Source organism: Bactrocera dorsalis, chromosome 3 (assembly GCF_023373825.1).
Source record: "Bactrocera dorsalis isolate Fly_Bdor chromosome 3, ASM2337382v1, whole genome shotgun sequence".
Taxonomy (NCBI): Eukaryota; Metazoa; Arthropoda; class Insecta; order Diptera; family Tephritidae; genus Bactrocera; species Bactrocera dorsalis.
Genome location: NC_064305.1, coordinates 52,478,574 through 52,494,355, shown reverse-complemented (window position 1 = coordinate 52,494,355; position 15,782 = coordinate 52,478,574). Strand labels below are relative to the sequence as shown.

General features: G+C 35.9%; 1 protein-coding gene and 1 long non-coding RNA gene across 2 annotated transcripts in view; both read right to left on the bottom strand.

Moving 5' to 3' along the window:
- Positions 1-8,339: 8,339 nt before the first annotated feature.
- LOC105225381 (tudor domain-containing protein 5) lies at positions 8,340-11,616 on the bottom strand. The gene is made up of 9 exons (XM_011203808.4): positions 11,321-11,616; positions 10,476-11,258; positions 10,256-10,378; positions 10,118-10,194; positions 9,919-10,060; positions 9,643-9,861; positions 9,470-9,589; positions 8,992-9,032; positions 8,340-8,931 (listed from the first exon to the last, which is right to left on the bottom strand). The coding sequence occupies exons 1-9, from the start codon at positions 11,507-11,509 to the stop codon at positions 8,706-8,708; spliced, it is 1,920 nt and encodes a 639-aa protein (XP_011202110.3). The 5' UTR covers positions 11,510-11,616; the 3' UTR covers positions 8,340-8,705.
- A 3,144-nt stretch (positions 11,617-14,760) lies between these two features.
- LOC125777739 (uncharacterized) overlaps positions 14,761-15,782 on the bottom strand; it is a 46,332-nt gene continuing 45,310 nt past the window's right edge. The window contains exon 2 of the long non-coding RNA XR_007422378.1: positions 14,761-14,913. This is a non-coding gene — a long non-coding RNA (uncharacterized LOC125777739). The remainder of the gene's footprint in view (positions 14,914-15,782) is intronic.

Here is a 15,782-nt window from a genome sequence, read left to right as displayed (position 1 = left end):
ATCATAACTGACTTGAAATCTTTTGAGTGAATATTAGGTTTTTTTTTTGATATTAGGCCAACATAACGAAAAAATTTAATAATAAAAAAGAAAATTATTTGGGCATAAGAAGGTAAGTTTACACCAAATTTCGCAAGAAAAAACATTTACAAAATAAAAATAAAAACCCAAAAAATTTTGTTATTTGAATTTTTTACATAAATTTTGAGGTTATGTAAAAAAAGTCTTTGTACAAAAGTTATACATATTTTCCATTGTCTACAACATTACCATACATATAACTTTGTTAAATATGACTCGTAGTTTTGCCGGAAATCGAGATGAACCTTTTTTTAAATTTCAACCACGCCCATCCCCTTCCGTTTCCCGATCCCAGATTGCTCATCACTTATTTTTCCCTTACGTTTATTATTTTATCTTTCGTGTCCGATGGGTTTCATGATTTTTGTTTTCAAAAATTATATACCCTAGTATAAGGTTGCAATTTATTTTAATTATGTAAATGAATTTTATCATACAAAACAAAACGCATATTTTGCCAATTTCACTTTTCCACAAAAAAAAAAAAATTATTTTGGCTATATGTATAGCACCATAAAGAATCATCTTGCTCGGGATCTGAAAGCCAATTTCTTGAAGCAAATTTGAATTGCTTACGTTTCAATAGTTTTACTAACAATTAAAAAAAATAATTTTCCGTCAACCTTATCTGAAGGGATTTCCTACCGAGCGGCTAGAAATAAAAATTAACACAACACAACAAAAATAGCGAATGGATGATTAGTGCAGTCATCATTTGCACTGCCTAATGGTATACGATTTCCCAGCTATAGGGATATAAAGTTGCTGACATTAATATAGGATTTTTTTTGGATAAAATTGGATATCGAAATAAGTGCAATCAAATGGTTTATCAGAACTCAAAAAAGAAACCAGAACATACTTATTATTTATATTTCCACAGATTTATTCATATCGAACATTAAGAAGCAAACTAACTTTTTAACTTCTTGTCTTAGATACATACATATGTAAATATGTAGATTAAATTGTTTGTCAGCAGACAATTTGGCGAATGAGAAAAGAAAGTTCGCAAAAAAGAGTTCAACGCGAAAAAAAAATCTGATACACCCCGGTGTTTGTCCGACCAGGGTTATTTTTTTTGAAGCGCGGCCGAAGGCCGCCCACGCAAAAAAGAGCCATACGCGAAGAAGTAGCAACCTCTCTAACATCTGATCATATTTGACCGTTTGTAGCTCTTTCGTTATTGTTAGGTAAATAAATTTTAACAATAAGTTAAATATTGAATTAAAACTGTTTTTGTAATATATAATGTTAAATAAATGTGTACAAACGAACTAGTGACGTGCTAGTGGATATAAAAGTGCAAAATATACATACATAAGTGCAAAATTTATTTTATATCGAGAAAACACGTACTTCAACTAGTGGCAATTTTCAACTTTAAACGCGAATATCTCGAAAACTATAAGCTTCCTACGACTATAACTATATATATTCTTGATCTGGAGAATCTCCCTATCCGACCATGCCCATTTTATTCCCGAAATCCTGGGACGGTATACTAAAGTTTTTCCCGGATTTCAACTCCGCTGTGTTGAAATGAAATTGAAGCGATTAAACTTCAGATCAACCCAATTTCTTTGATATTATGAATTTCAATTATTTTCACTAGTCTTTCCAACTAAAAATTAAAAAATAACATATGGTGTCCATATTTATTTCTCTATTTAATTCGATGCATCCCTATTTTTCAAGACAAAACTGATATTATAAATACATTTGTTATTTTGTTTCATGTTTTCAGATAATTGTAATGTAAAAAGACAATAAAGGTTTATTCACTCACATTCATTAAAGCTTCACAGGGAATAAAACATCAATAGTATTTCAAAAATTTACTCAAAAAATATACATAGTATTCCTAGGAGTAATAGATTGTATCGACTCGTTATGTTCGAAACTCTTCCCAGGGTCTCTTAAATTTATTTTTTCTGTTTTCAAATTGCCTCCAGTCATTTTGAGATATTACTCTACGAACTCAACAAATTTTTCACCTTTCTATATATTTGTACAATATTATATTCAAATACTTTTAATTATAAATCAAATAGTTTTATTTACCCATTTTCACCAAAAAGGCACAGCTACAACAGCGCTGCACTCCCACTACACTCCACCTACCCATTTTCTATTAATATTTTTCCTAAACGCAGTAATGTTTAACAACCACTGCTTGGTATTATTTTTGATACACTGGTCAACCTCACTGGTACAGAGTTGAAAACAGTAATATAATAAAAAATCAGTTTCACAACACATCCAACGATTCTTTTTGATATTTTGGGTTGAGTTGATGTCGATATATTGAATTTCAAAACTTCGACCAAAATGAAGTTGGATTGAAACTCGTAATAGCGGCCTTAGTTATTAGTTTTTTTTTTGTATATGGCCCATCCGTCAGATCAAAATTTTGTATAAGAGAATATTTTTGAAACAATTGATTAATGAGGATTAATGTTTGACTATATCCTACAACTCGTTTTATTACTTCAAAGACATTATATTGGGTAGTCGAAAAAGTCTTTTAGTATTTTGTCAATAAATGTCGTTGCAGTCGTATATCTCCAGTGCTACCAATCACATTGTGTCATACGATATAGTGTTGGAAAGGTGAGGTTTTAAGCATGATTTAACAAAAAAAATAAATTCTTGGAAGTTGAAATAAGCTACAGCTGTTCAAAAATTTGTGAAAATAATGCTGTATCAGCTTATGTAGCACAACAATGGTTCGCTCGCTTCCATTCTGGAAATTTTGGTTTACACAGATGGAATAACGTCTCTGCTGGAAAGATGGCAAAAAGTGGTCGACCAAAATGGTGCATATTTGTTTATTTATTATTATAAATATAGAAAAAATAAGATAAAGTTTGATTAGAAATACAAAAACTCTTTTTCGAATACCCAATATTTCTTTGAAATACTGAAAATATGTGCTCCCATTCTAAAAACGAATGATGTCAATTCAAAGTAGTAACTTTAACAATTATATAAAAACGATTAGCTAACACCTTAATAAAATTAATTTATACAAATTGAATTTCAAAATCATCTGAAGTCACCAAATTTGTCGCTAATTTAAAATCTCAACTTTAGAGACTTGTGACTGTATCACAGTACATAATCGCTCGGTAAATGGCTCAGATCGGTATGAGTGTCTTTTTAGCAGTACGTACAATAATACAAAAAATACCGTTGGAAAAAAATGTTTTATAGAATTGCTAAAGTTACTACTTTGAAATAACATCATTCGTTTTTGGAATAGGAACGCATTTTTTCAGTATTTCTCAGAAATATAATGTCCCCCTCCATAGGGTTATGTGCTGGGTTTGGGATCCACCATGTAAAAAACACTATCAATGAAAGAGCATAAACAGCCTCGGATGAGAGACCGTAAGGACTGACGCGAGTAGGTCCTTGTGACATTTACTACATTGGTCATATAAAGGAGCGCAAACTCGGGATTCGTGATGGGAGAGAGACTCCGTCGCCGAGTACTGCCATTCACCCCGGCTGAACGTCTAGCCACAATCCGCATCAAAGCGAAGTTCTTCAACATATCGCTGATTTGCACCCATGCCCCGACAGAAGATTAGGACGATGTGACCAAAGATGTCTTCTATGAGCGTTTGGAGTGCACCTATTAGAGCTGCCCTCGCCACGATGTCAAAATCGTGCTTGGCGAGTTTAACGCCAGTGTGAGAAAAGAAGGTATCTATGGCGCAACAGTCGGTAAATTCAGACTCAACGAGGAACCATCCCCAAATGGGTTGAGGGTGATCGACTTCCCCGGGGCCAGAAATATGGTCATCTGTATTACTAAATTCCAGCATAGAAAAATTCATCAAGCTACCTGGATCATGTTGTGAAAGACGGAAGAAACGCTTTCAGTGTATTAGACGTGCGTAATGCTCGAAAATATGCGGCGCCTAACAGAAGGCTTCACGACCAGAGCATACTCTTGTAGAACCCCCAGAGGTGATCTAGTAACCAATGCCCAGAGCATACTAAAACTATCGAGGGAACACTTCTTCATCCTGCTGAATGGCAATGAAAGTATAACCCCAGGAGAAGGCGAACCCGATTCCCCAATCGATGACGATGGAGCAGACGTTTCATTGCCCGACCATGAAGAAGTTCGAATAGCAATTACACGTCTGAAGAAAAACTAAACAGCGGAATCCGATGGATTACCGGACGTGCTATTCAAACACGGCGGCGAAAAACTGATAAGGAGCATACATCAGCTTCTTTGTAGAATATGGTCGAACGAAAGTAAGCCTATAGATTGGAATTTAAGTGTGATCTGCCCATTCCCCAAGAAGGTAGACCGTAATATCTGCGCCAACTACCGTGGGATAAGTCTCCCAAACATCGCTTAAAAGGTTCCATCGAGCATAGTCTGGGAATGATTAAAGCCCATCGTAAACAAACTGATTGGACCTTATCAGTATGGCTATAGACCTGGAAAATCAACAACCAACCAGATATTCACCATGCGCCAAATCTTGGAAAAGACTCGTGAGAAGAGAATCGACACACACCACCTTTTCGTCGATTTCAAAGCTGCTTTGGACAGCACGAAAAGGAGCTGCCTTTATGCCACGATGTTTGAATTTGGTATCCCCGCAGAGCTAATACGGCTGTGTTAAGTGACGTTGAGCAACACCAAAAGTTGCGTCAGGATCTTGAAGGACCTTTCCCAGGTGCAGGTGCACTTAATCGGGCAGGAGCAATATTCTATAAGAGTATACTGCTGCTGGCGTACGTCGATGATATCGATATCATTGGCCTATACACAAGCGCCGTTAGTTCTGCTTTCTCCAGACTGGAAGGAAGCAAAGCAAATGGGTATGGTTGTAAGATAAAATATCTCCTGTCATCAAACAAACAGTCGTCGCACTCGCGACTAGGCTCCCACGTTACTGTTGACAGACATAACTCCGAAGTTGTAGATAATATCGTCTATCTTGGATTCAGTATTAACAGCAATGTCAGCCTCGAAATTCAATGCAGAATAACTCTTGACAACAGGTGCTACTTTGAACTGGGTAAGCAACAACCAAACTCTATAAGTCACTCATACATACGTTGGGTATGTCAGGGTCTATTCTGGATAAGTAGAAGTTAACCGGCTACAATATTCAGAGCAAAGTTGCGCTAGGATCACTCGCGTTTCTTGCGGCAGCTGGAGCTCTTCGTCTGCTATGGGTGATGATTTGGCTCCAAGAACGCCATTCACGGGAAGGGAGTCGGTGAAGGTGTTGATAGCTCCGCTGTGAATGGCGGTCAGTGCCTGTCGAAAGTCAGTTGCGCCCGAAGTCCGGTACGACGTCGTCGACGTAGTCAAGGAAAGACCTTTATACTCCCAGGAGGTCGTTCCGCTCCAAGTAGAAGCTGCAGGGGTGATTTCTACGAAAACATCCCAGCTCCTCAACTGGGAGCATAAGCGTCTCGCCGTGGAGGTGTTCTATGGGAGACATCGAAAGGCATCCGGTCGTGGTCCAGAGTGCAGTATTTTGACAGGTCTGAAGTTTCCTCATCTGCGTGCCACTGCATCCAGGCGACCATATCGGGGCTGCGTAGTTAAGGGACGGCCTGCCGATTGCCTTGTATGTGCTGCTGGAGGGAGCGTGGTTTTTTCAATGTCCTGCAGTAGCGTTGTGTGATTAACCGTGTCAAAAGCTTTTGACAGGTCCAACGCTACGAGGATCGTTCTTTCGTAGGGTGGTTTTTGGTTGAGGCCACAAACTATCTGGGCGTTTATGACGCTAAGTGCTGTGGTGGTGCTGTACACTTTTCGGAATCCATGCTGGTGGCTGGCTAGGCTCAGGTGGTGAGTGAAGGTCGGGAGTAACAAGGCCTCAAGTGTCTTCACTACTGGGGAGAGGAGAGTTATCGGACGATAAGATTGCCCTTTGTTGGCGGGTTTCCCAGGTTTCAGTAGTGGGACCACTCTTCCGACTTTCCACACATCGGGTATTTGAAGAGTGGACAGCGACAGGTTGAGGACCTTGGTGAGATATTTTACTCCCGTCGAGCCTAAATGCTTTAACATTAGCATGTTGATTCCATCAGGGCCAATGGATTTGAAAGATTTTGCCTTATTGATGACACCCTGAACCTCCTCATCGGTGAAAGTAAGTGGCGCGCCTTCGTTTGGCATTTTGCGCAGCCGTCGGTTAACACATCGTTTAGCTTTGTCTACCGAAGGGTGCAGTGTAAACTGCCGGCTGAAATAGCTCGCGCATTTCTTCGGGTCCGAGGAGGCATGACCATTGAATTGAACTTCAACTCGGTCGTCATTTGACAGTAGCCCAAAGCTTACTCACATCGGTGGAGAGGTGGCAGGACTTCAGATACTCTATCCATTTCGTCCGCTTATGCTGGTTTACCATACGCCGAATCTCCAAATTGAGATCCCTTATTTGGGGATCCCCAGGATCGGCATGGCGTAAGGTGTCGCGCTCATTAGCTAAAACGGCTGCTTCGACTGGAAAATTGGGGTGGATTTCCGCTATTCTTCCAGCCGGGATGAAACGAGCGGTAGCTGCTGCGATCACCTTGCGGAATTGACGTTCGCCAACTCTTACGTCCGTAGGAATAGGTGGAGCGTCGAAGGTGCTCTCAGTAAATTCTGTGAAGCCAACCCAATTAGCTTTGTTAAAGTTAATGAAGGTGCGGTTGTCCACAGAAACAAAATCAGGAGGCTTCTCGATCGAGATAATTATGGGCAGATGGTCTGATACGAGAGTTAGCATAGGTCACCAGGTTATGCTATTTATCAGACCACCGCTAGCAATGGTAATGTCAGGCGAGCTATTACAGGTGCCCATAACTCAGGTGGGAGCTTCGTCATTCATTGTGCAGAATGTCGCATCGTCTATCTGTTCCGCCAGCAACATCCCTCTACGATCGTTTGACAGGCAGGAATGCCAAAGATCGTGGTGGGCGTTAAAGTCGCCTAGTACCAAACGGTTTTCACCACGAAGTAGCGCACCTATATTCGGGTGATATCCTGTAGGGCAAAATGTAACTGGGGGAATGTATATATTAAATATTTCGAGCTCGACATCGCCTGACCCGATAGCTATACCCTGACATTCTAGGGTAGTATTCCTGGGGTCGATGTCTTCAAGTCAGAGCGGAAGCTATGTTGCCTGATTGAGCTCCTGGGGTCCTCTGTTGGCCACTCGGGTTGAGTGGCGGCGCGGCGCGCGATCTGAGTGCAGATTGCACAGCCGTAGAGGCTTGAGTCGCAGTATTGCGCAGGCAACATGGGGCCACGTAACGCGTGGTCTACTCCCTATGAGTCTTAAGGCCAGAAAAGGTCTTAAGATGGCTCCATCCATTGCATGTATTGCACCTGACCCCTGACGGGGTTAGATCCCGAAAGGACTGCCCTTGGTCGGATAAAATCCGAGTCAATTCCGGTACGTAGAACCGGCAGTCGTGGGAATATAAAATATCTTTATATTCGTTAACTTATGCAAAGTAAAAAGTTTATTTGTGATAATTAATGTGTATGGAACATAAAAAACTATTCGTGAAAGAAAATGTCAATGTTATCCTTACCGACTTTGACCGATGACACGGTGCAGAATTATCTTGAAAAACCACTTTTCTACGTGCACAGTTAAAGTCTTTTTCTTTTATTTCTGCGTACGTTGCTGAGTTGACAGTACCATCTAATTTTATTATTTCGCCAATACCATAGTTTGTGATTGCCCCCCAAACCATATTGTATGGCAAATGCTTTACAGTAGTCTGAGCACATTGATCACGGTATCTTGCATTGACTCTGCGACGAACATGACTCCCGAATGTGGTCCAATAATATTTATTTTGCTTTCGCCTGAAAACACAATACGATTCCATCCATTTTCGGACCAATTTGCTCTTTCCCTGCATCAATTTAGACGGGTAAGAAGCATTTTTGATGTAAGAAGCGGGAACTCTGTGAGAAATAGCAACATTTGTCATCGGTTGCTATTTAAACAAAATAAAACTTTCTGATTTGCAGTTAAAAACATCGTTTTCAGTTTAAATTGACTTACTTCATCAAAATCTCAAAATATAATATGAAATTCAATTAATTTTTTGTACTTTAACCCCAACAAACATTAAAAAATTGAAATCACTGTCATTTGATTACGAGATTTTCTCTTAAAACCCAGAAAATCACAAAATTGAAAAGATATTTTCAATCGGCTATTTTATGAGCGGCAGTGTAGCTTTCTGTGCGAAATTCTCTTTGCCCATTTATAGCACATACGAATAATATAAACTTACTCACTTTTATTTTATTTTTTGTTTCAACTCAATGGGCTGCATTCTGCATTTAAGCCGTACATGTATGTCAGCATATAAAGTTTTATAAATAAACATACAATATTGAACAGAATATAGAATAGTGAATAAATATAAAATATTAGAAATAATGATGCTATAATAAGCAGGCATATAAGACCGAGTTGAACAGAGTCCCGAATAATGAAAAATATTCAAAAAAAAAAACATATATTTTTTAAAAGTAAATTGGGTAGTCAGAACTATATCTCAGAAGTGTTATAATCAACAAATAACTTCAAATAAGATACATACAAACATCTTTTTATAAATTCTTATAACAAATGTTTCAGTTGTAAATAAATATCCTGTCTAAAAGGATTTGTTGTAAGCAATTGAAAAGGAAGTCTACGGATTTCATCAGGCACATTTTCTTGAAGATCCAATCTACCCGGATGAAACACATGGTGATCTGTGATTCTTTCATAGTCAATACCTTTATTTTTAAGGTCAACTAGCTCAGCCAACGAAGGATATTCGCCCATTTCGAGCATAGAAAACCTGCATAAAAAATTGGAAAAATTTAGTATAGTTTTTTCCAGATTTAAGTGTATGCCTCACGTAGGAAAATCTTCACGAAGATGATGTGTTCGCAGCTCATCCTGAAAATAAATTTTCATTTATTTATTGAACCGAACATTACTGGCTTCCAGTTGTATATGTGTACATATAAAAAATCCCTGCCTGATTTAAATAAAAAGTTTTAAAAGAAATTCAAAATACCTAATTATTGGAAGAACCATATTAGTTCAAATAAAATAACTATTCATTTGGTCAAGCTTGTCAGAACTAGCATACAAATTTTGTAAATAAATTTATTTTAATAACTTAGATTTATATATCAATTATTCATGAATTTAAATTAAATATATATATATATACATATAACAAGGAACTTAAGTATTGGCATTAACAGTCCATAACATACATATACACAAGTAACAACTTCCGAAAAGTTTAATCATGTATATTCGTTTAATTCTTATGCACATATATATATATATACATATACATGGCTACATTATTGAGAACTGTTCACCTTATCAGATTTCAACCATTGTTCATCGTAAAAAGCAAATCCTTTTTCCACCAACTCTCTATTAATTTGTAAAACTTCATTTCGATTCGAATCACATAAGACCATGTGAATTATGCGTTTCTGTAAATGAATTTAAGTTTTAGAATTATCGCAACACAATACGTCAATACTACCTTTTCATTGATCTCTGAGACTTGACCATAGAGCATTAACTCAGAAGACAGGGACAAAAAATATTGGATTGATTCCGGGCTCCAGTGATAATTATTGGGACAAATATGGGACAATGATCCGCGAATAGCTTGCTTTGGCAATCTTGCGAACGAGGTCAAGAGAAATTTTATGTTGCTAACAGGTACATTCGAAACGGTGCCATAATCTACAAAGAAGACCTGAAAGCAACACCTCTGAATTAATATTTACCAGAAAATAAAAATAATAGTAATTACCTTTGCTTTATTCCCAATAACTGAAGTCAAAATTTCTGCACGATGCCATAGTCCTTTGTAAAGAGCTGCACACACTTGGCCAGGACATACACAAACACTAGGTATACAGAATATTTCAGGTTCCAGTGATGTATAAAATCGTCTAAATACATTCAAATTTTAACCATGTCATATTAACAAATATAAAAAAAATACTTACTCAATTTGAAGCATTAGTTCATCCAATTCATGGTGTTTTTTGTAAATATGAAACCAAAATTTGTAAGGACTGTGAATCTAGATTTAAAATAAAAATTAGTATACCAATAGTGAAGTGAATTATATAATAATGTATTACCTCTGATATAAAAATTCCAATGATAGAACCTCGAATAATTTGGTCCGAAATTTTATAAGGGGGGATCTTCTTACCGAAGGTCATAGTATTTTCCGGAAAATCCATTCGGAATACTAGGCTATTCTGTAAAATTACAAATATGCATAACTTGTTACACATGTCTCTTTTACAAATTTACGGATATGAATACAAATTTTTAAAAATAAAAAACAATACATACAGCTGCAAAGGCTGGGACTGCTTCTTCAATGTCATCTATGTGACTTTTTTCAAGAGAATTTTTTAATGACAACGGTTTAAAAACGTTTCTAACAGATAGTTCATCTCTGTTCTCGTTATTATTTGAAATTTCAGTTGTGAAATTTTGTTTTCCGTTTTCTACAGTTCTATTCCTTGATGAATCTACATCAACTTCATCACGTATTTCACACATACCGAAGATTTTCCATAAATATTCATCTTGCTTTAGTTGTGTTAATGGAGATCTGCCCAAAATAATATTTTGCTCTACCTCAGAATGTGAAATTGTTTCATGTTTGACTTGTGGAATTGTTTCAGATATTTTATGTATGGATTTGTTGCTTTGTAGGTTGTTTCCAGGCATCAAATGTAAAGGTTTGTTGATTTCCTTCACATCATCAGGAAAGCTTTGCCCAGAAAATTGTATTGGTTTTTGTTCAACTCTTTTAACCATAAACTTCGAAGTGTCAAGCGCTTGACACTTTATTATCGTGTTCCGCGGGCCACTGCGTGATATAAAATGACTGAGACGAATATTACTTGAAGGAAGAGTATTATTGCTTATTTTCTTAGAACTTATTTGTACTTTCTGTCCTGCAGAATGTGGTTTATCAAAATAAGAAGCATTTACTGGCATTATTTTTTCTTTTGACGACTTTGGTTTATTTCTTGTCTTTTTTTGCTCATTTACCATCTTATGTATATGAGCAGATTTTTCATTGAGAACAATACCTACAGAAGCTGAAGGCCCACTTCCGTAAACCTAAAAATAAATAAAACCAAATTTAAAAATTTACTTGATAGCTTTATATATCCAATATTTACATTAACTGTATCAGGAATAGAACGAAGGAACGACTCTAATGTTTGGAAGCCAAGCTTATGATAAGGTATTCGTTGGCCCTCAATGTTCCTATAGTCCCGATTAAGTTCATCAATCGTAATTGCTTTAGGACATGAAATCACAAGCGATTTAATTATTGCTTTTACTTCTTGTAAATATCCAATTTCCATTATCCTATTTTTATGTACAAATAACTTAGGCGGAACCAAAAAACAAAGCTCTTTAAACCAAAAAACAACACATAACTGTAAACAATTGAGATGAGATAAACATATTAAGCCATAACCGATATTTTCCAGTGCTTCCTCTTCATGTAATCGGGTGTCTCCACAAACAATTTTCGATTTCTAAAAATTTATATTGCTAGTGATATTGTTTACATCTTGTATTTGCAATTAACTGTCTTCACAGAAATCTTGGAGCAGAAACATTTATTAATGATTATGGTATTTGATTATAGTAAGTGCCCACATAAAAGCATAGCCAACTTCAATGACAATGTATTTCAACAACAACAACAACAACAACAATGTATTTCACAGAGATTAGCAAAAAATTTAATTATACCTTCTTGATATAGATAAATATGGTGTATATTTTTTAGCGTTGTAGCTGACGTATTAATGGACAAATTGAAAATTATGTTTGATAAAACCATCAGGAATCCCACCCGTTTATTTAGTGATGAAAAAAAATATATATTTTATGAACAACTCTTTACAAAAAAAATACCATATTATTATTTAGTTCTAGGCTAAGCTTTTAAATAAATAGGCTTCTTTAATGAAATATTTATTGAATTTGCAATATCTTTATAGTATAAATACGGTAAATATGTTTCTTTCATAAAAAGCAGTATAAATTAGCTTACGCAACCATGACCAATAGCAATACTGACAAGATATTTGAATATTGTCGGTATTTTGTTGGGTCGGCATCTTGAGCTTCGGTAGTTTAATACCATGTTCAAACCGAAAATTTTAAAGATTAGATAACATTTAATCATTTCATAACCCAACAGTGTTCTCTCTGTCGTTAGGAAGATCAAAAAACAGCTGCTATTGTCATTCAAGAATTCACATCGCTTAATATTTATCAAAAGAAAAGATTGTCATATAGTAGTTTGAAATAAAAGCCGTCTTTTTTCAAATGTTTTCCATATAATACAAATAAGGAATGCATTTTTTCATTTGTTAAGTGGATTTTCAGGTGAAATTAGATTCATTGCTATAAAATAAATTTGTTTGTTTACATTTTTTCCCTTTGTAGTGTCTAAATCAGCTGTGATAATGTAACAGTTTTCCAGTGCTGATTAGTATTTTTCCAGTGCTGACAAGTAGATTGCACAAAATCAGAGTCGCACGGGCAGATTTAGCGTGGATCAGTTTCAAATCATTTCAACGAAGTGATTTGGAACTGTCATTTTTGTATGGCGAAATCTTGATAAATTTTTAATATTAGTGGGATAATCCATTCAACGGCCGAAATCGTATGATTAAGTGTCGGTCTGAACATAGTATAAAATCAAAAAATGTGAATATGCCAATTTTTGGTAATGGAAACTATTGGATTAGTCAAAAATAATTAAAGACTATAATTATATTTTTTTTTGTTGTAGTATTCGTAATAATACCATGTTCGGACCGTCAATGAAAACATGTTTTCGTGGGAAAAAGTGGTTTTCGCCCTAAAACTTGTAAAATCTGTCAAACGAAAACACATTGAAAACCAGTTATCGTTGAAAACTACTTGAAAACTTACATTCCACTCATTATAATCGGAACCTGCTCTTGTTTAATCGATCTTATTGAAAGACATATTTTGCCGGCTAAATTGTCACCTGAACATAGTGTAACACAGTACATAATCGCACGGTAAATCAACTAGACAGCAGAATTCGTAGTTGCCAGAAATGTTCGAGTTTTGTTTCTTATACTATGTTCAGACCGAAAATTTCAAAGATTAGATTACACTTAAGCATTTCATAATCCAACAGTGTTCTCACTGCCGTTAGAAAGATCAAAAAACAGCTGTTATTGTCACTCAAGAATTCACATCGCTTAATATTTATCAAAAGAAAAGATTGTCATATAGTATTTTGAAATAAAAGCCGTCTTTTTTTAATATTTTCCATATAATAGAAATAATGGATGCATTTTCTCATTTGTTTGGTCGATTTTCAGGTGAAATTAGATTCATTGCTTTAAAAAAAATTTGTTTGTTTACATTTTTTTCCCTTTGCAGTGTCTAAATCAGCTGTGACAATGTAACAGTTTTCCAGTGCTGACTAGTATTTTTCCAGTGCTGACAAGTAGATTGCGCAAAAACAGAGTCGCACGGACAGATTTAGCGTGGATCATTCAAGAATTCACATCGCTTAAAATTTATTAAAAGAAAACATTATCATATAGTATTTTATATTAAAAGCCGTCCACTTTGAAATATTTTCCATATATTGGAAATAATGGACGCCTTTTTTCATTTGGGAAGTCGAAAGTCGGAAGGTGAAATTAGATTCATTACTTTAACAAATATTTATTAAAAGAAAACATTGTTATTTATTTTCCATGTAATGGGCGCATTTTTTTATTTTGCAAGGTGATTTTCAAGTGAATTCAGATTTGTTGCTTTTAATTCAATTGTTTGTTTACTTATTTTTCTCTTTTTAGGTCCAGAATAAGCTGCTATAATGTAATGACTTCCAATGCCGACAAATAGATGGTGCTAAATCAGAGTCGCACAGGGAGTTTTCGCGTAGAATAGATTCAAAGACGAGATTAAGAACTGTCATTTTTGTACGCCGAAATCTTGTTAAATTTATAAGATTAGTGGAACAAACTACTCAACAACCGAAATCTTGTGTTTAAGTGCCGGTCTGAACATGGTATAGGATAATGATTAATAAAGCATTAAATTGTTTGATATAGAAATAAAGATAAGTGCCATAAAGTTGAGAAGTTTATCTAACAATCAAGTGATCGAACTCAAGAGAGAGTTACCAGGTAAACGATTTGATATAACTATAGGGTGATTTTTTAAGAGCTTGATAACTTTTTTTTAAAAAAAACGCATAAAATTTGCAAAATCTCATCGGTTCTTTATTTGAAACGTTAGATTGGTTCATGACATTTACTTTTTGAAGATAATTTCATTTAAATGTTGACCGCGGCTGCGTCTTAGGTGGTCCATTCGGAAAGTCCAATTTTGGGCAACTTTTTCGAGCATTTCGCCGGAATAGCCCGAATTTCTTCGGAAATGTTGTCTTCCAAAGCTGGAATAGTTGCTGGCTTATTTCTGTAGACTTTAGACTTGACGTAGCCCCACAAAAAATAGTCTAAAGGCGTTAAATCGCATGATCTTGGTGGCCAACTTACGGGTCCATTTCTTGAGATGAATGGTTGTCCGAAGTTTTCCCTCAAAATGGCCATAGAATCGCGAGCTGTGTGGCATGTAGCGCCATCTTGTTGAAACCACATGTCAACCAAGTTCAGTTCTTCCATTTTTGGCAACAAAAAGTTTGTTAGCATCGAACGATAGCGATCGCCATTCACCGTAACGTTGCGTCCAACAGCATCTTTGAAAAAATACGGTCCAATGATTCCACCAGCGTACAAACCACACCAAACAGTGCATTTTTCGGGATGCATGGGCAGTTCTTGAACGGCTTCTGGTTGCTCTTCACCCCAAATGCGGCAATTTTGCTTATTTACGTAGCCATTCAACCAGAAATGAGCCTCATCGCTGAACAAAACACGCGCGCGAAACACATTTCGAACCGAACACTGATTTTGGTAATAAAATTCAATGATTTGCAAGCGTTGCTCGTTAGTAAGTCTATTCATGATGAAATGTCAAAGCATACTGAGCATCTTTCTCTTTGACACCATGTCTGAAATCCCACGTGATCTGTCAAATACTAATGCATGAAAATCCTAACCTCAAAAAAATCACCCGTTAGAACTTTGTCTGCTGCACAATTCGGCAGCCTTATATGGTAAATATTTTACCATATATCCATCATTCGAACAATTCAGCAACTAAGAACTTCGCTGTCTAGTTGATTCTAGCTATTTGTAGCAAAAAATCCCCAAAATCCCCTACTGCACTACTAATATTATGTTCAGACCGAAAATTTCAAAGATTAGATTACATTTAAGCATTTCATAATCCAACAGTGTTCTCACTGCCGTTAGAAAGATCAAAAAACAGCTGTTATTGTCATTCATGAATTTACATCGCTTAATATTTATCAAAAGAAAAGATTGTCATATAGTATTTTGAAATAAAAGCCGCCTTTTTTAATATTTTCCATATAATAGAAATAATGGATGCATTTTTTCATTTGCTTGGTCGATTTTCAGGTGAAATTAGATTCATTGCTTTAAAAAAAAATTTGTTTGTTTACATTTTTTCCCTTTGTAGTGTCTAAATCAGCTGTGATAA

Coding starts and splice junctions, on each gene's coding strand:
- LOC105225381 (XM_011203808.4), bottom strand. CDS start 11,509: ATGGAAATTGGATATTTACAAGAAGTAAAAGCAATAATTAAATCGCTT. Junction 10,379..10,475: donor CAGTCCCAGCCTTTGCAGCT/GTATGTATTGTT, acceptor GTAATTTTACAG/AATAGCCTAGTATTCCGAAT. Junction 10,195..10,255: donor TTGGAATTTTTATATCAGAG/GTAATACATTAT, acceptor TTTTAAATCTAG/ATTCACAGTCCTTACAAATT.